Source organism: Crinia signifera, chromosome 4, assembly GCF_055691185.1.
Source record: "Crinia signifera chromosome 4, ASM5569118v1, whole genome shotgun sequence".
NCBI lineage: Eukaryota > Metazoa > Chordata > Amphibia > Anura > Myobatrachidae > Crinia > Crinia signifera.
In genome coordinates, this window is record NC_139220.1 from 4,096,294 (window position 1) to 4,115,730 (window position 19,437).

Genomic DNA, 19,437 nt, shown 5'->3' on the forward strand with positions numbered 1-19,437 from the left:
CTGATAATACCGCAGGAGCCTGATGCTCATCGGTGACTATTCCGCAGTTACAGATCTCTATCACCCGTAGGTGGCAGTACTGATAATGCCGCAGGAGCCTGATGCTCATCGGTGACTATTCCGCAGTTACAGATCTCTATCACCCGTAGGTGGCAGTACTGATAATGCCGCAGGAGCCTGATGCTCATCGGTGACTATTCCGCAGTTACGGATCTCTATCACCCGTAGGTGGCAGTACTGATAATACCGCAGGAGCCTGATGCTCATCGGTGACTATTCCGCAGTTACGGATCTCTATCACCTGTAGGTGGCAGTACTGATAATACCGCAGGAGCCTGATGCTCATCGGTGACTATTCCGCAGTTACAGATCTCTATCACCCGTAGGTGGCAGTACTGATAATGCCGCAGGAGCCTGATGCTCATCGGTGACTATTCCGCAGTTACAGATCTCTATCACCCGTAGGTGGCAGTACTGATAATGCCGCAGGAGCCTGATGCTCATCGGTGACTATTCCGCAGTTACAGATCTCTATCACCTGTAGGTGGCAGTACTGATAATACCGCAGGAGCCTGATGCTCATCGGTGACTATTCCGCAGTTACAGATCTCTATCACCCGTAGGTGGCAGTACTGATAATACCGCAGGAGCCTGATGCTCATCTGTGACTATTCCGCAGTTACGGATCTCTATCACCCGTAGGTGGCAGTACTGATAATGCCGCAGGAGCCTGATGCTCATCGGTGACTATTCCGCAGTTACAGATCTCTATCACCCGTAGGTGGCAGTACTGATAATGCCGCAGGAGCCTGATGCTCATCGGTGACTATTCCGCAGTTACGGATCTCTATCACCCGTAGGTGGCAGTACTGATAATGCCGCAGGAGCCTGATGCTCATCGGTGACTATTCCGCAGTTACGGATCTCTATCACCCGTAGGTGGCAGTACTGATAATACCGCAGGAGCCTGATGCTCATCGGTGACTATTCCGCAGTTACAGATCTCTATCACCCGTAGGTGGCAGTACTGATAATACCGCAGGAGCCTGATGCTCATCGGTGACTATTCCGCAGTTACGGATCTCTATCACCCGTAGGTGGCAGTACTGATAATGCCGCAGGAGCCTGATGCTCATCGGTGACTATTCCGCAGTTACAGATCTCTATCACCCGTAGGTGGCAGTACTGATAATACCGCAGGAGCCTGATGCTCATCGGTGACTATTCCGCAGTTACGGATCTCTATCACCCGTAGGTGGCAGTACTGATAATGCCGCAGGAGCCTGATGCTCATCGGTGACTATTCCGCAGTTACGGATCTCTATCACCCGTAGGTGGCAGTACTGATAATGCCGCAGGAGCCTGATGCTCATCGGTGACTATTCCGCAGTTACGGATCTCTATCACCCGTAGGTGGCAGTACTGATAATGCCGCAGGAGCCTGATGCTCATCGGTGACTATTCCGCAGTTACGGATCTCTATCACCCGTAGGTGGCAGTACTGATAATGCCGCAGGAGCCTGATGCTCATCGGTGACTATTCCGCAGTTACAGATCTCTATCACCCGTAGGTGGCAGTACTGATAATACCGCAGGAGTCTGATGCTCATCGGTGACTATTCCGCAGTTACGGATCTCTATCACCCGTAGGTGGCAGTACTGATAATGCCGCAGGAGCCTGATGCTCATCGGTGACTATTCCGCAGTTACAGATCTCTATCACCCGTAGGTGGCAGTACTGATAATACCGCAGGAGCCTGATGCTCATCGGTGACTATTCCGCAGTTACGGATCTCTATCACCCGTAGGTGGCAGTACTGATAATACCGCAGGAGCCTGATGCTCATCGGTGACTATTCCGCAGTTACGGATCTCTATCACCCGTAGGTGGCAGTACTGATAATGCCGCAGGAGCCTGATGCTCATCGGTGACTATTCCGCAGTTACAGATCTCTATCACCCGTAGGTGGCAGTACTGATAATGCCGCAGGAGCCTGATGCTCATCGGTGACTATTCCGCAGTTACAGATCTCTATCACCCGTAGGTGGCAGTACTGATAATACCGCAGGAGCCTGCTGCTCATCGGTGACTATTCCGCAGTTACGGATCTCTATCACCCGTAGGTGGCAGTACTGATAATACCGCAGGAGCCTGATGCTCATCGGTGACTATTCCGCAGTTACGGATCTCTATCACCCGTAGGTGGCAGTACTGATAATGCCGCAGGAGCCTGATGCTCATCGGTGACTTGTTACCATTTGTGGAAAATAAATACAAGTGTCGGGACGTCATTATCACCAGTGCTTGGAATCCGGCAGAAGTAAATATTTATGCACCGGGCTCCCCTGAGCTCAGGGCGCGTGTGTTATACACCTACAATTCCAGGATGCTTCTTGCAGGCATCGAACAGGCGGGGGGAATCTCCCTTCCTCATGGTGTCATCCCTGATCTCGTCACTGCTGAAGAATTCGTTCAGCTTCTGGACACTGGGGGGAGAATCCGAGGCTGGAATTAGACGTCTGACTCAGCGGGACAATGAATTCAGGATACAGTATGTTCTAGAAATAACCTGGTACAAAAATATCATCTCCAATACAGAGAAAGGTATTTCACATTTATTGTCTTATCTGTGGGAGGAGCTTCATCCGCTCATCATCCACAATATCGGTCAGTTATAGCAGTCGGTCAGTTATAGCAGTCGGTCAGTTATAGCAGTCGGTCAGTTATAGCTATCGGTCAGTTATAGCAGTCGGTCAGTTATAGCAGTCGGTCAGTTATAGCAGTCGGTCAGTTATAGCTATCGGTCAGTTATAGCAGTCGGTCAGTTATAGCTATCGGTCAGTTATAGCAGTCGGTCAGTTATAGCAGTCGGTCAGTTATAGCAGTCGGTCAGTTATAGCAGTCGGTCAGTTATAGCTATCGGTCAGTTATAGCAGTCGGTCAGTTATAGTTATCGGTCAGTTATAGCAGTCGGTCAGTTATAGTTATCGGTCAGTTATAGCAGTCGGTCAGTTATAGCTATCGGTCAGTTATAGCAATCGGTCAGTTATAGCTATCGGTCAGTTATAGCTATCGGTCAGTTATAGCTATCGGTCAGTTATAGCTATCGGTCAGTTATAGCTATCGGTCAGTTATAGCAATCGGTCAGTTATAGCTATCGGTCAGTTATAGCAGTCGGTCAGTTATAGCTATCGGTCAGTTATAGCAGTCGGTCAGTTATAGCTATCGGTCAGTTATAGCTATCGGTCAGTTATAGTTATCGTCAGGTATAGTTATCGGTCAGTTATAGTTATCGGTCAGTTATAGCTATCGGTCAGTTATAGCAGTTGGTCAGTTATAGCTATCGGTCAGTTATAGCTATCGGTCAGTTATAGCTATCGGTCAGTTATAGCAGTCGGTCAGTTATAGCAGTCGTCAGTTATAGCTATCGGTCAGTTATAGCAGTTGGTCAGTTATAGCTATCGGTCAGTTATAGCAGTCGGTCAGTTATAGCAGTTGGTCAGTTATAGCTATCGGTCAGTTATAGCAGTCGGTCAGTTATAGCAGTCGGTCAGTTATAGCTATCGGTCAGTTATAGCAGTCGGTCAGTTATAGCTATCGGTCAGTTTTAGTTATCGGTCAGTTATAGTTATCGGTCAGTTATAAGGCGCCAGGAGACTTGTGTCAGATAAGAACAAATCCTACCAACAACTAAATCATACATTAATATAACACACACACACACACATATATATATAGCTGATGGAGAAGTGGCAGATGTGAGACATAGGACATCCTCACTCGCTGAGGCTTTATCAGAGGGGTTCACCTTTGATAAAGCCAGTTGAACTGGCGAAACGCGTTAGTGCCAAGGTTTTGCTACAGACCGGCCTCTCCTGGGTATTCACCATCCCATTGGATCCATCTACAGCGAATCTCCCGTCCCGGACCAGACCTGCTCCATCACTCTCAGGAATCCCTGAGCCCCAATCCTTTGCTGCAATTATTTCTCCAGTCCAGGATACTCGGTGCCCAGCGAGTGAGGATCTGCTACTAGTGACTGTATGAGATCAGCTTTGGTCAAATCCCCTGTTTTTAATTGGAGGTCAACATAGGAACGGGACATAATTATGTACCACTTTCATCAAGAGAGACTGGTGTCCCAATACGGTATATTTCTAAGCTAAGAAAGTACCATATAAATGCTGCTAGAACTATTGCTTTTTACACATTGATTTTTCATTATATGTATAATTTTTAATGTGAGTTTTCGTTGAATGAAATGTTTTTATTTCTATCCCATGGTGGTTAATACAGTGCATTCCTCCTCATAGTGCAGCGTTACCATATTCGCTTGTTTTCCCCTTCCAGTGGGATTGACAACCTCACCCCGCACAGCAGCTGGGATTTCATCCCTTATCAGCGCCTGTCTGTCCCCTAGAGGACATTTTGTTTTTTAGTAATAGTGCAAATGTCTGGATGTAATAGTGCAAACGGCTAGATGTAATGTAATTGTACAAGTGGGTGGATGTAATAGTGAAAACCGCTATATGTAATAGTGCAAGTGGCTAGATGTCATAGTGCAAGTACCTGGATGTAATAGTGCAAGAGGCTAGATGTAATAGTGCAAGCATTTGTATGCAATAGTGCAAACATTTGGATGTAATAGTGCAAGTGGCTAGATATAATAGTGCATGGGTCCTCAAACTGCGGCCCTCCAGATGTTGTGAAACTACAAATCCCAGCATGCCTTGCCACAGTTTTAACACTCCCTTATAGCAAAACTGTGGCTAGGCATGCTGGGATTTGTAGTTTCACAACATCTGGAGGGCCGCAGTTTGAGGACCCATGTAATAGTGCAAGTGTCTGCATGTAATAGTGCAAGTGGTTGGATGTAATAGTGCAAGTGGTTGGATGTAATAGTGCAAGTGGCTGGATGTAATAGTGCAAGTGGCTGGATGTAATAGTGCAAGTGGTTGGATGTAATAGTGCAAGTGGCTGGATGTAATAGTGCAAGTGGTTGGATGTAATAGTGCAAGTGGTTGGATGTAATAGTGCAAGTGGCTGGATGTAATAGTGCAAGTGGTTGGATGTAATAGTGAAAGTGGCTGGATGTAAAAGTGCAAGTGGCTGGATGTAATAGTGCTGGATATAATAGCGCAAGTGGTTGGATATAATAGTGCAAGTGGCTGGATGTAATAGTGCAAGTGGCTGGATGTAATAGTGCAAGTGGTTGGATGTAATAGTGCAAGTGGTTGGATGTAATAGTGCAAGTGGCTGGATATAATAGTGCAAGTGGTTGGATATAATAGTGAAAGTGGCTGGATGTAAAAGTGCAAGTGGTTGGATGTAATAGTGCAAGTGGTTGGATGTAATAGTGCAAGTGGCTGGATGTAATAGTGCTGGATATAATAGCAAAAAAGGTTGGATATAATAGTGCAAGTGGCTGGATGTAAAAGTGCAAGTGGTTGGATGTAATAGTGCAAGTGGTTGGATGTAATAGTGCAAGTGGCTGGATGTAATAGTGCAAGTGGCTGGTTGTAATAGTGCAAGTGGTTGGATGTAATAGTGCAAGTGGTTGGATGTAATAGTGCAAGTGGTTGGATGTAATAGTGCAAGTGGCTGGATGTAATAGTGCAAGTGGCTGGTTGTAATAGCGCAAGTGGTTGGATGTAATAGTGAAAGTGGCTGGATGTAAAAGTGCAAGTGGCTGGATGTAATAGTGCTGGATATAATAGCACAAGTGGTTGGATATAATAGTGCAAGTGGCTGGATGTAATAGTGCAAGTGGCTGGATGTAATAGTGCAAGTGGTTGGATGTAATAGTGCAAGTGGTTGGATGTAATAGTGCAAGTGGCTGGATATAATAGTGCAAGTGGTTGGATATAATAGTGAAAGTGGCTGGATGTAAAAGTGCAAGTGGTTGGATGTAATAGTGCCAGTGGTTGGATGTAATAGTGCAAGTGGCTGGATGTAATAGTGCTGGATATAATAGCAAAAAAGGTTGGATATAATAGTGCAAGTGGCTGGATGTAAAAGTGCAAGTGGTTGGATGTAATAGTGCAAGTGGTTGGATGTAATAGTGCAAGTGGCTGGATGTAATAGTGCAAGTGGCTGGTTGTAATAGTGCAAGTGGTTGGATGTAATAGTGCAAGTGGTTGGATGTAATAGTGCAAGTGGTTGGATGTAATAGTGCAAGTGGCTGGATGTAATAGTGCAAGTGGCTGGTTGTAATAGCGCAAGTGGTTGGATATAATAGTGAAAGTGGCTGGATGTAAAAGTGCAAGTGGCTGGATGTAATAGTGCTGGATATAATAGCGCAAGTGGTTGGATATAATAGTGCAAGTGGCTGGATGTAAAAGTGCAAGTGGTTGGATGTAATAGTGCAAGTGGTTGGATGTAATAGTGCAAGTGGTTGGATGTAATAGTGCAAGTGGTTGGATGTAATAGTGCAAGTGGTTGGATGTAATAGTGCTAGATTTAATAGTGCAAGTGGTTGGATGTAATAGAAAAAGTGGCTGGATGTAATAGTGAAAGTGGCTGGATGTAAAAGTGCAAATGGTTGGATGTAATAGTGAAAGTGGCTGAATGTAATAGTGCTGGATATAAAAGTGCAAGTGGTTGGATGTATTAGTGCAAGTGGTTGGATTTAATAGTGCAAGTGGCTGGATGTAAAAGTGCAAGTGGTTGGATATAAAAGAGCAAGTGGCTGGATGTAAAAGTGCAAGTGTTTGGATGTAATAGTGCAAGTGGCTGGATGTAATAGTGCAAGTGGCTGGATGTAATAGTGCAAGTGGTTGGATGTAATAGTGCAAGTGGTTGGATGTAATAGTGCAAGTGGTTGGATGTAATAGTGCAAGTGGTTGGATGTAATAGTGCAAGAGGCTGGACGTGGTTTAACAATATGTCGGCCGGGGCAGTTGTCCAGGGTATCCGGATGATAGGTCGACAATGATGAAGTCGCCATAGGCAACAGGTCACCATGCACAAGGTCAAAACAAGCAAGGGTCTACATGGCAACAGCCGACACATGATAAAGGTTGATGTGTGTTTTTCCTGCCATACTTTGCCGCCCACTCGGACTACATTTAGGAACGGTAACGTATACCGAGCACAGGAAAGTGAGCACTGCGAGGGAACGTGGTACACGAAGTGGGGGTCAGTGCTCAGGCCATGGTCCGGGGGCTCCCACACATAGCTACATTACCAGTATGGGGCACGGTGGTATAATGTGAGCCGGGGGCACTACAGTGCGTTGTGTATAACATATCTGCAGTGTATCAGTGTCACAATGTTCTCAGTGGGGGTCAGTGCTCAGGCCATGGTCTGGGGGCTCCCACACATAGCTACATTACCAGTATGGGGCACGGTGGTATAATGTGAGCAGGTATAACACAGTGCGTTGTGTATAACATATCTGCAGTGTATCAGTGTCACACTGTTCTCAGTGGGGGTCAGTGCTCAGGCCATGGTCCGGGGGCTCCCACACATAGCTACATTATCAGTATGGGGCACGGTGGTATAATGTGAGCCGGGGGCACTATAGTGCGTTGTGTATAACATATCTGCAGTGTATCAGTGTCACACTGTTCTCAGTGGGGGTCAGTGCTCAGGCCATGGTCCGGGGGCTCCCACACATAGCTACATTACCAGTATGGGGCACGGTGGTATAATGTGAGCCGGGGGCACTACAGTGCGTTGTGTATAACATATCTGCAGTGTATCAGTGTCACACTGTTCTCAGTGGGGGTCAGTGCTCAGGCCATGGTCCGGGGGCTCCCACACATAGCTACATTACCAGTATGGGGCACGGTGGTATAATGTGAGCCGGGGGAACTACAGTGCGTTGTGTATAACATATCTGCAGTGTATCAGTGTCACAATGTTCTCAGTGGGGGTCAGTGCTCAGGCCATGGTCCGGGGGCTCCCACACATAGCTACATTACCAGTATGGGGCACGGTGGTATAATGTGAGCCGGGGGCACTACAGTGCGTTGTGTATAACATATCTGCAGTGTATCAGTGTCACAATGTTCTCAGTGGGGTCAGTGCTCAGGCCATGGTCCGGGGGCTCCCACACATAGCTATATTACCAGTATGTGGCACGGTGGTATAATGTGAGCCGGGGGCACTACAGTGCGTTGTGTATAACATATCTGCAGTGTATCAGTGTCACAATGTTCTCAGTGGGGGTCAGTGCTCAGGTCATGGTCCGGGGGCTCCCACACATAGCTACATTACCAGTATGGGGTACGGTAGTATAATGTGAGCCGGGGGCACTACAGTGCGTTGTGTATAACATATCTGCAGTGTATCAGTGTCACAATGTTCTCAGTGGGGGTCAGTGCTCAGGTCATGGTCCGGGGGCTCCCACACATAGCTACATTACCAGTATGGGGCACGGTGGTATAATGTGAGCCGGGGGCACTACAGTGCGTTGTGTATAACATATCTGCAGTGTATCAGTGTCACAATGTTCTCAGTGGGGGTCAGTGCTCAGGTCATGGTCCGGGGGCTCCCACACATAGCTACATTACCAGTATGGGGCACGGTGGTATAATGTGAGCCGGGGGCACTACAGTGCATTGTGTATAATATATCTGCAGTGTATCAGTGTCACACTGTTCTCAGTGGGGGCCAGTGCTCAGGCCATCGTCCAGGGGCTCCCACACATAGCTACATTACCAGTATGGGGCACGGTGGTATAATGTGAGCCGGGGGCACTACAGTGCATTGTGTATAATATATCTGCAGTGTATCAGTGTCACACTGTTCTCAGTGGGGGTCAGTGCTCAGGCCATGGTCCGGGGGCTCCCACACATAGCTACATTACCAGTATGGGGCACGGTGGTATAATGTGAGCCGGGGGCACTACAGTGCGTTGTGTATAACATATCTGCAGTGTATCAGTGTCACAATGTTCTCAGTGGGGGTCAGTGCTCAGGCCATGGTCCGGGGGCTCCCACACATAGCTACATTACCAGTATGGGGTACGGTGGTATAATGTGAGGCAGGGGCACTACAGTGCGTTGTGTATAACATATCTGCAGTGTATCAGTGTCACACTGTTCTCAGTGGGGGTCAGTGCTCAGGCCATGGTCCGGGGGCTCCCACACATAGCTACATTACCAGTATGGGGCACGGTGGTATAATGTGAGCAGGGGGCACTACAGTGCATTGTGTATAACATATCTACAGTGTATCAGTGTCACAATGTTCTCAGTGGGGGTCAGTGCTCAGGCCATGGTCCGGGGGCTCCCACACATAGCTACATTACCAGTATGGGGCACGGTGGTATAATGTGAGCCGGGGGCACTACAGTATGTTGTGTATAACATATCTACAGTGTATCAGTGTCACAATGTTCTCAGTGGGGGTCAGTGCTCAGGCCATGGTCCGGGGGCTCCCACACATAGCTACATTACCAGTATGGGGCACGGTGGTATAATGTGAGCAGGGGGCACTACAGTGCGTTGTGTATAACATATCTGCAGTGTATCAGTGTCACACTGTTCTCAGTGGGGGTCAGTGCTCAGGTCATGGTCCGGGGGCTCCCACACATAGCTACATTACCAGTATGGGGCACGGTGGTATAATGTGAGCCGGGGGCACTACAGTGCGTTGTGTATAACATATCTGCAGTGTATCAGTGTCACAATGTTCTCAGTGGGGGTCAGTGCTCAGGCCATGGTCCGGGGGCTCCCACACATAGCTACATTACCAGTATGGGGCACGGTGGTATAATGTGAGCAGGGGGCACTACAGTGCGTTGTGTATAACATATCTGCAGTGTATCAGTGTCACACTGTTCTCAGTGGGGGTCAGTGCTCAGGCCATGGTCCGGGGGCTCCCACACATAGCTACATTACCAGTATGGGGCACAGTGGTATAATGTGAGCAGGGGGCACTACAGTGCGTTGTGTATAACATATCTGCAGTGTATCAGTGTCACACTGTTCTCAGTGGGGGTCAGTGCTCAGGCCATGGTCCGGGGGCTCCCACACATAGCTACATTACCAGTATGGGGCACGGTGGTATAATGTGAGCAGGGGGCACTACAGTGCGTTGTGTATAACATATCTGCAGTGTATCAGTGTCACACTGTTCTCAGTGGGGGTCAGTGCTCAGGCCATGGTCCGGGGGCTCCCACACATAGCTACATTACCAGTATGGGACACGGTGGTATAATGTGAGCAGGGGGCACTACAATACGTTGTGTATAACATATCTACAGTGTATCAGTGTCACACTGTTCTCAGTGGGGGTCAGTGCTCAGGCCATGGTCCGGGGGCTCCCACACATAGCTACATTACCAGTATGGGGCACGGTGGTATAATGTGAGCCGGGGGCACTACAGTATGTTGTGTATAACATATCTACAGTGTATCAGTGTCACAATGTTCTCAGTGGGGGTCAGTGCTCAGGCCATGGTCCGGGGGCTCCCACACATAGCTACATTACCAGTATGGGGCACGGTGGTATAATGTGAGCAGGGGGCACTACAGTGCGTTGTGTATAACATATCTGCAGTGTATCAGTGTCACACTGTTCTCAGTGGGGGTCAGTGCTCAGGTCATGGTCCGGGGGCTCCCACACATAGCTACATTACCAGTATGGGGCACGGTGGTATAATGTGAGCCGGGGGCACTACAGTGCGTTGTGTATAACATATCTGCAGTGTATCAGTGTCACAATGTTCTCAGTGGGGGTCAGTGCTCAGGCCATGGTCCGGGGGCTCCCACACATAGCTACATTACCAGTATGGGGCACGGTGGTATAATGTGAGCAGGGGGCACTACAGTGCGTTGTGTATAACATATCTGCAGTGTATCAGTGTCACACTGTTCTCAGTGGGGGTCAGTGCTCAGGCCATGGTCCGGGGGCTCCCACACATAGCTACATTACCAGTATGGGGCACAGTGGTATAATGTGAGCAGGGGGCACTACAGTGCGTTGTGTATAACATATCTGCAGTGTATCAGTGTCACACTGTTCTCAGTGGGGGTCAGTGCTCAGGCCATGGTCCGGGGGCTCCCACACATAGCTACATTACCAGTATGGGGCACGGTGGTATAATGTGAGCAGGGGGCACTACAGTGCGTTGTGTATAACATATCTGCAGTGTATCAGTGTCACACTGTTCTCAGTGGGGGTCAGTGCTCAGGCCATGGTCCGGGGGCTCCCACACATAGCTACATTACCAGTATGAGACACGGTGGTATAATGTGAGCAGGGGGCACTACAATACGTTGTGTATAACATATCTACAGTGTATCAGTGTCACACTGTTCTCAGTGGGGGTCAGTGCTCAGGCCATGGTCCGGGGGCTCCCACACATAGCTACATTACCAGTATGGGGCACGGTGGTATAATGTGAGCAGGGGGCACTACAGTGCGTTGTGTATAACATATCTGCAGTGTATCAGTGTCACAATGTTCTCAGTGGGGGTCAGTGCTCAGGCCATGGTCCGGGGGCTCCCACACATAGCTACATTACCAGTATGGGGCACAGTGGTATAATGTGAGCAGGGGGAACTACAGTGCGTTGTGTATAACATATCTGCAGTGTATCAGTGTCACACTGTTCTCAGTGGGGGTCAGTGCTCAGGCCATGGTCCGGGGGCTCCCACACATAGCTACATTACCAGTATGGGGCACGGTGGTATAATGTGAGCAGGGGGCACTACAATACGTTGTGTATAACATATCTACAGTGTATCAGTGTCACACTGTTCTCAGTGGGGGTCAGTGCTCAGGCCATGGTCCGGGGGCTCCCACACATAGCTACATTACCAGTATGGGGCACGGTGGTATAATGTGAGCAGGGGGCACTACAATACGTTGTGTATAACATATCTACAGTGTATCAGTGTCACACTGTTCTCAGTGGGGGTTAGTGCTCAGGCCATGGTCCGGGGGCTCCCACACATAGCTACATTACCAGTATGGGGCACGGTGGTATAATGTGAGCAGGGGGCACTACAGTGCGTTGTGTATAACATATCTGCAGTGTATCAGTGTCACAATGTTCTCAGTGGGGGTCAGTGCTCAGGCCATCGTCCAGGGGCTCCCACACATAGCTACATTACCAGTATGGGGCACGGTGGTATAATGTGAGCAGGGGGCACTACAGTGTGTTGTGTATAACATATCTGCAGTGTATCAGTGTCACAATGTTCTCAGTGGGGGTCAGTGCTCAGGCCATGGTCCAGGGGCTCCCACACATAGCTACATTACCAGTATGGGGCACGGTGGTATAATGTGAGCAGGGGGCACTACAGTGCGTTGTGTATAACATATCTGCAGTGTATCAGTGTCACAATGTTCTCAGTGGGGGTCAGTGCTCAGGCCATGGTCCAGGGGCTCCCACACATAGCTACATTACCAGTATGGGGCACGGTGGTATAATGTGAGCAGGGGCACTACAGTGCGTTGTGTATAACATATCTGCAGTGTATCAGTGTCACACTGTTCTCAGTGGGGTCAGTGCTCAGGCCATGGTCCAGGGGCTCCCACACATAGCTACATTACCAGTATGGGGCACGGTGGTATAATGTGAGCAGGGGGCACTACAGTGCGTTGTGTATAACATATCTACAGTGTATCAGTGTCACACTGTTCTCAGTGGGGGTCAGTGCTCAGGTCATGGTCCGGGGGCTCCCACACATAGCTACATTACCAGTATGGGGTACGGTGGTATAATGTGAGCCGGGGGCACTACAGTGCGTTGTGTATAACATATCTGCAGTGTATCAGTGTCACACTGTTCTCAGTGGGGGTCAGTGCTCAGGTCATGGTCCGGGGGCTCCCACACATAGCTACATTACCAGTATGGGGCACGGTGGTATAATGTGAGCAGGGGGCACTACAGTGCGTTGTGTATAACATATCTACAGTGTATCAGTGTAGATATGTTCTCAATGGGGGTCAGTGCTCAGGCCATGGTCCAGGGGCTCCCACACATAGCTACATTACCAGTATGGGGCACGGTGGTATAATGTGATCCGGGGGCACTACAGTGCATTGTGTATAACATATCTGCAGTGTATCAGTGTCACAATGTTCTCAGTGGCGGTCAGTGCTCAAGCCATCGTCCAGGGGCTCCCACACATAGCTACATTACCAGTATGGGGCACGGTGGTATAATGTGAGCCGGGGGCACTACAGTGCGTTGTGTATAACATATCTGCAGTGTATCAGTGTCACAATGTTCTCAGTGGGGGTCAGTGCTCAGGCCATGGTCCAGGGGCTCCCACACATAGCTACATTACCAGTATGGGGCACGGTGGTATAATGTGAGCCGGGGGCACTACAGTGCGTTGTGTATAACATATCTGCAGTGTATCAGTGTCACAATGTTCTCAGTGGGGGTCAGTGCTCAGGCCATGGTCCAGGGGCTCCCACACATAGCTACATTACCAGTATGGGGCACGGTGGTATAATGTGAGCCGGGGGCACTACAGTGCGTTGTGTATAACGTATCTGCAGTGTATCAGTGTCACACTGTTTTCAGTGGGGGCCCCGCACGTGACTTCCTCTGCATTATTCTGAATGTAAGGGCTACAGCTGAGGGCGGAGGGGAACAAGATGGCGGATGGGGGGTATTACAGAGATTTGGTGACCCCAACAGATACAGTGGATGTGTAACGACCATGAATACACTGACATTTCTATAGTAGCTTTAAGCTGGCGCTGGCGCAGAAAAGGCTTCTAGCACCGCCCATAAGCACACACCATCGATGTCACATTGTTATACCGTTACTGCCGCACCTGACAAGCGCTTTCACCGCAAATCTGACCACGGTGGAGAGCAGGAAGAGCGGCGTCACCAGGATGTGGAACAGCGACAGGGACGCGAAGGCGCTGGCCGGAGTCAGAGTCTTGCTCTCCACGTACTCATGGGTCACGAAGGTCTGCGGAGGAGAGAGAAGGCATCACAGGGGGGTACGACGTACTACCAGGAACACGGTCACATGACTGCTGGCGCTGTCGCTCTCTGGGCCCGGTGCCGATGTCGTCACTATAGCGTTATTTATGTAGCTGAGGGATTATTGGCGGACTGTGCTGGCTGCTACTTTATCACTCTCTAGGGCTTAGTACATAGGCCTTTCATGTCTCCTGCACCATTGGCGTATGTTCTCAGCTCCGATGCCTCCGCTTTGGAATCAGGCCCATTCCCAGCTGGATAAGGTAGATGAATAGTGATCCTGCGGTAATCACCGCCAACAACGATGGAAACGCTCACATTTATCAATAAATGCTGGACGCGCGGGGAAACGCTGTACTGGAAGTGCAGGTGCCGGAGAATACATATAATGTATTACGTGGAATTAGAGAACGCGCGGTAATTATCATCACTGTGACATTGGTGACGACATAAGACACATGGTAATACAGGGTGATCTTACCGCCAGCACGGCTGCAATGGGGATCGCTGCGTTCATAAATACTGCAAAATAAAACAGACTTATTAGGGGATAATTCTCTCATTTTTAGAGAACGGAGATCATTTAGTTCCTGGTAATATCAAGCGGCATAAGGAGCTGTTTCCTAGAGACTATGTGACTATCCCCAAATCTATGTTATAGCGCCTCCAATGGTACCCTGCTGTACCTGCTCAGTGCCCGAGCCCATCCAATCACTGCGCTGCCCAATAACATGTCCCCTCCTATCTCCTACTGGTCATCCAATTACTGCGCTGCCCATAGCAAGTCCCCCTCCTATCTCCTACTGGTCATCCAATCACTGCACTGCCCATAGCATGTCCCCCTCCTATCTCCTACTGGTCATCCAATCACTGCGCTGCCCATAGCATGTCCCAGCCAATCTCCTACTGGTCATCCAATCACTGCACTGCCCATAGCATGTCCCCCTCCTATCTCCTACTGGTCATCCAATCACTGCGCTGCCCATAGCATGTCCCCTCCTATCTCCTACTGGTCATCCAATCACTGCACTGCCCATAGCAAGTCCCCTCCTATCTCCAATTGGTCATCCAATCACTGCGCTGCCCATAGCATGTCCCCTCCTATCTCCTACAGGTCATCCAATTACTGCGCTGCCCATAGCATGTCCCCGCCTATCTCCTACTGGTCATCCAATCACTGCGCTGCCCATAGCATGTCCCCTCCTATCTCCTACTGGTCATCCAGTCACTGCGCTGCCCATAGCATGTCCCCTACTATCTCCTATTGGTCATCCAATCACTGCACTGCCAATAGCATGTCCCCTCCTATCTCCTACTGGTCATCCAATCACTGCACTGCCCATAGCATGTGCCCCGCCTATCTCCTACTGGTCATCCAATCACTGCGCTGCCCAAAGCATGTCCCCTCCTATCTCCTACTGGTCATCCAATCACTGCGCTGCCCATAGCATGTCCCCCTCCTATCTCCTACTGGTCATCCAATCACTGCGCTGCCCATAGCATGTCCCCTCCTATCTCCTACTGGTCATTCAATCACTGCGCTGCCCATAGCATGTCCCATCCTATCTCCTACTGGTCATCCAATCACTGCGCTGCCCATAGCATGTCCTCCTCCTATCTCCTACTGGTCATCCAATCACTGCGCTGCCCATAGCATGTCCCCGCCTATCTCCTACTGGTCATCCAATCACTGCGCTGCCCATAGCATGTCCCCTCCTATCTCCTACTGGTCATCCAATCACTGCGCTGCCCATAGCATGTCCCCTCCTATCTCCTACTGGTCATCCAATCACTGCGCTGCCCATAGCATGTCCCCTCCTATCTCCTACTGGTCATCCAATCACTGCGCTGCCCATAGCATGTCCCCTCCTATCTCCTACTGGTCATCGAATCACTGCGCTGCCCATAGCATGTCCCCTCCTATCTCCTACTAGTCATCGAATCACTGCGCTGCCCATAGCATGTCCCCTCCTATCTCCTACTGGTCATCCAATCACTGCGCTGCCCATAGCATGTCCCCTCCTATCTCCTACTGGTCATCCAATCACTGCGCTGCCCATAGCATGTCCCCTCCAATCTCCTACTGGTCATCCAATCACTGCGCTGCCCATAGCATGTCCCCGCCTATCTCCTACTGGTCATCCAATCACTGCGCTGCCCATAGCATGTCCCCCTACTATCTACTACTGGTCATCCAATCACTGCGCTGCCTATAGCATGTCCCCTCCTATCTCCTACTGGTCATCCAATCACTGCGTTGCCCATAACATGTCCCCTCCTATCTCCTACTGGTCATCCAATCACTGCGCTGCCCATAGCATGTCCCCTCCTATCTCCTACTGGTCATCCAATCACTGCGCTGCCCATAGCATGTCCCCCTCCTATCTACTACTGGTCATCCAATCACTGCGTTGCCCATAGCATGTCCCCTCCTATCTCCTACTGATCATCCAATCACTGCGCTGCCCATAGCATGTCCCCTCCTATCTCCTACTGGTCATCCAATCACTGTGCTGCCCATAGCATGTCCCCTCCTATCTCCTACTGGTCATCCAATCACTGCGCTGCCCATAGCATGTCCACTCCCATCTTCTACTGGTCGTCCAATCACTGCGCTGCCCATAGCATGTCCCCTCCTATCTCCTACTGGTCATCCAATCACTGCGCTGCCCATAGCATGTCCCCTCCTATCTCCTACTGGTCATCCAATCACTGCCCTGCCCATAATATGTCCCCTCCTATCTCCTACTGGTCATCCAATCACTGCGCTGCCCATAGCATGTCCCTGCCTATCTCCTACTGGTCATCCAATCACTGCTCTGCCCATAGCATGTGCCCCGCCTATCTCCTACTGGTCATCCAATTACTGCGCTGCCCATAGCATGTCCCCCTCCTATCTCCTACTGGTCATCCAATCACTGCGCTGCCCATAGCATGTCCCCTCCTATCTCCTACTGGTCATCCAATCACTGCGCTGCCCATAGCATGTCCCCTCCTATCTCCTACTGGTCATCCAATCACTGCAATGCCCATAGCATAGCCCCGCCTATCTCCTACTGGTCATCCAATCACTGCGCTGCCCATAGCATGTCCCCCTCCTATCTCCTACTGGTCATCCAATCACTGCGCTGCCCATAGCATGTCCCCTCCTATCTCCTACTGGTCATCCAATCACTGCAATGCCCATAGCATGTCCCCCTCCTATCTCCTACTGGTCATCCAATCACTGCGCTGCCCATAGCATGTCCCCTCCTATCTCCTACTGGTCATCCAATCACTGCGCTGCCCATAGCATGTCCCCTCCTATCTCCTACTGGTCATCCAATCACTGCGCTGCCCATAGCATGTCCCCTCCTATCTCCTACTGATCATCCAATCACTGCGCTGCCCATAGCATGTCCCCTCCTATCTCCTACTGATCATCCAATCACTGCGCTGCCCATAGCATGTCCCCTCCTATCTCCTACTGGTCATCTAATCACTGCGCTGCCCATAGCATGTCCCCCTCCTATCTCCTACTGGTCATCCAATTACTGCGCTGCCCATAGCATGTCCCCCTCCTATCTCCTACTGGTCATCCAATCACTGCGCTGCCCATAGCATGTCCCCTCCTATCTCCTACTGGTCATCCAATCACTGCGCTGCCCATAGCATGTCCCCTCCTATCTCCTACTGATCATCCAATCACTGCGCTGCCCATAGCATGTCCCCTCCTATCTCCTACTGATCATCCAATCACTGCGCTGCCCATAGCATGTCCCCTCCTATCTCCTACTGGTCATCCAATCACTGCGCTGCCCATAGCATGTCCCCTCCTATCTCCTACTGATCATCCAATCACTGCGCTGCCCATAGCATGTCCCCTCCTATCTCCTACTGGTCATCCAATCACTGCACTGCCCATAGCATGTCCCCTCCTATCTCCTACTGGTCATCCAATCACTGCGCTGTCCATAGCATGTCCCCTCCTATCTCCTACTGATCATCCAATCACTGCACTGCCCATAGCATGTCCCCTCCTATCTCCTACTGGTCATCCAATCACTGCGCTGCCCATAGCATGTCCTCCTCCTATCTCCTACTGGTCATCCAATCACTGCACTGCCCATAGCATGTCTCCTCCTATCTCCTACTGGTCATCCAATCACTGCGCTGCCCATAGCATGTCCCCCTCCTATCTCCTACTGGTCATCCAATCACTGCGCTGCCCATAGCATGTCCCCGCCTATCTCCTACTGGTCATCCAATCACTGCGCTGCCCATAGCATGTCCCCCTCCTATCTCCTACTAGTCATCCAATCACTGCGCTGCCCATAGCATGTGCCCCACCTATCTCCTACTGGTCATCCAATCACTGCGCTGCCCATAGCATGTCCCCCTCCTATCTCCTACTGGTCATCCAATCACTGCACTGCCCATAGCAAGTCCCCTCCTATCTCCTACAGGTCATCCAATCACTGCGCTGCCCATAGCATGTCCCCGCCTATCTCCTACTGCTCATCCAATCACTGCGCTGCCCATAGCATGTCCCCCTCTTATCTCCTACTGCTCATCCAATCACTGCGCTGCCCATAGCATGTCTGCTCCTATCTCCTACTGGTCATCCAATCACTGCAATGCCCATAGCATGTCCCCTCCTATCTCCTACTGGTCATCCAATCACTGCACTGCCCATAGCATGTCCCCGCCTATCTCCTACTGGTCATCCAATCACTGCGCTGCCCATAGCATGTCCCCTCCTATCTCCTACTGGTCATCCAATCACTGCGCTGCCCATAGCATATCCCCTCCTATCTCCTACTGGTCATCCAATCACTGCGCTGCCCATAGCATGTCCCCTCCTATCTCCTACTGGTCATCCAATCACTGCGCTGCACATAGCATGTCACCTCCTATCTCCTACTGGTCATCCAATTACTGCGCTGCCCATAGCATGTGCCCCTCCTATCTCCTACTGGTCATCCAATCACTGCTCTGCCCATAGCATGTCCCCTCCTATCTCCTACTGGTCATCCAATTACTGCGCTGTCCATAGCATGTCCCCTCCTATCTCCTACTGGTCATCCAATCACTGCGCTGCCCATAGCATGTCCCCCTCCTATCTCCTACTGGTCATCGAATCACTGCGCTGCCCATAGCATGTCCCCTCCTATATCCTACTGGTCATCCAATCACTGCGCTGCCCATAACATGTCCCCCTCCTATCTACTACTGGTCATCCAATCACTGCGCTGCCCATAGCATGTCCCCTCCTATCTCCTACTGGTCATCCAATCACTGCGCTGCCCATAGCATGTCCCCTCCTATCTCCTACTGGTCATCCAATCACTGCGCTGCCCATAGCATGTCCCCTCCTATCTCCTACTGGTCATCCAATCACTGCGCTGCCCATAGCATGTCCCCTCCTATCTCCTACTGGTCATCCAATCACTGCGCTGCCCATAGCATGTCCACTCCTATATCCTACTGGTCATCCAATCACTGCACTACCCATAGCATGTGCCCCACCTATCTCCTACTGGTCATCCAA

The 19,437-nt window shown here is 50.2% G+C and overlaps 1 protein-coding gene across 1 annotated transcript in view; it reads right to left on the minus strand.

Moving 5' to 3' along the window:
• The window catches only part of LOC146072199 (ATP-binding cassette sub-family C member 9-like), a gene marked incomplete at its 3' end in the record, with an annotated part of 107,680 nt that overhangs the window by 67,473 nt on the left and 20,770 nt on the right, over positions 1 to 19,437 (minus strand). Inside the window, exons 12-14 of the mRNA XM_083179527.1 lie at positions 14,389 to 14,429; positions 13,751 to 13,893; positions 2,379 to 2,487 (exon numbers count right to left, since the gene is read on the minus strand). Coding sequence (XP_083035653.1) covers positions 2,379 to 2,487; positions 13,751 to 13,893; positions 14,389 to 14,429 — 293 coding nt within the window. The remainder of the gene's footprint in view (positions 1 to 2,378; positions 2,488 to 13,750; positions 13,894 to 14,388; positions 14,430 to 19,437) is intronic.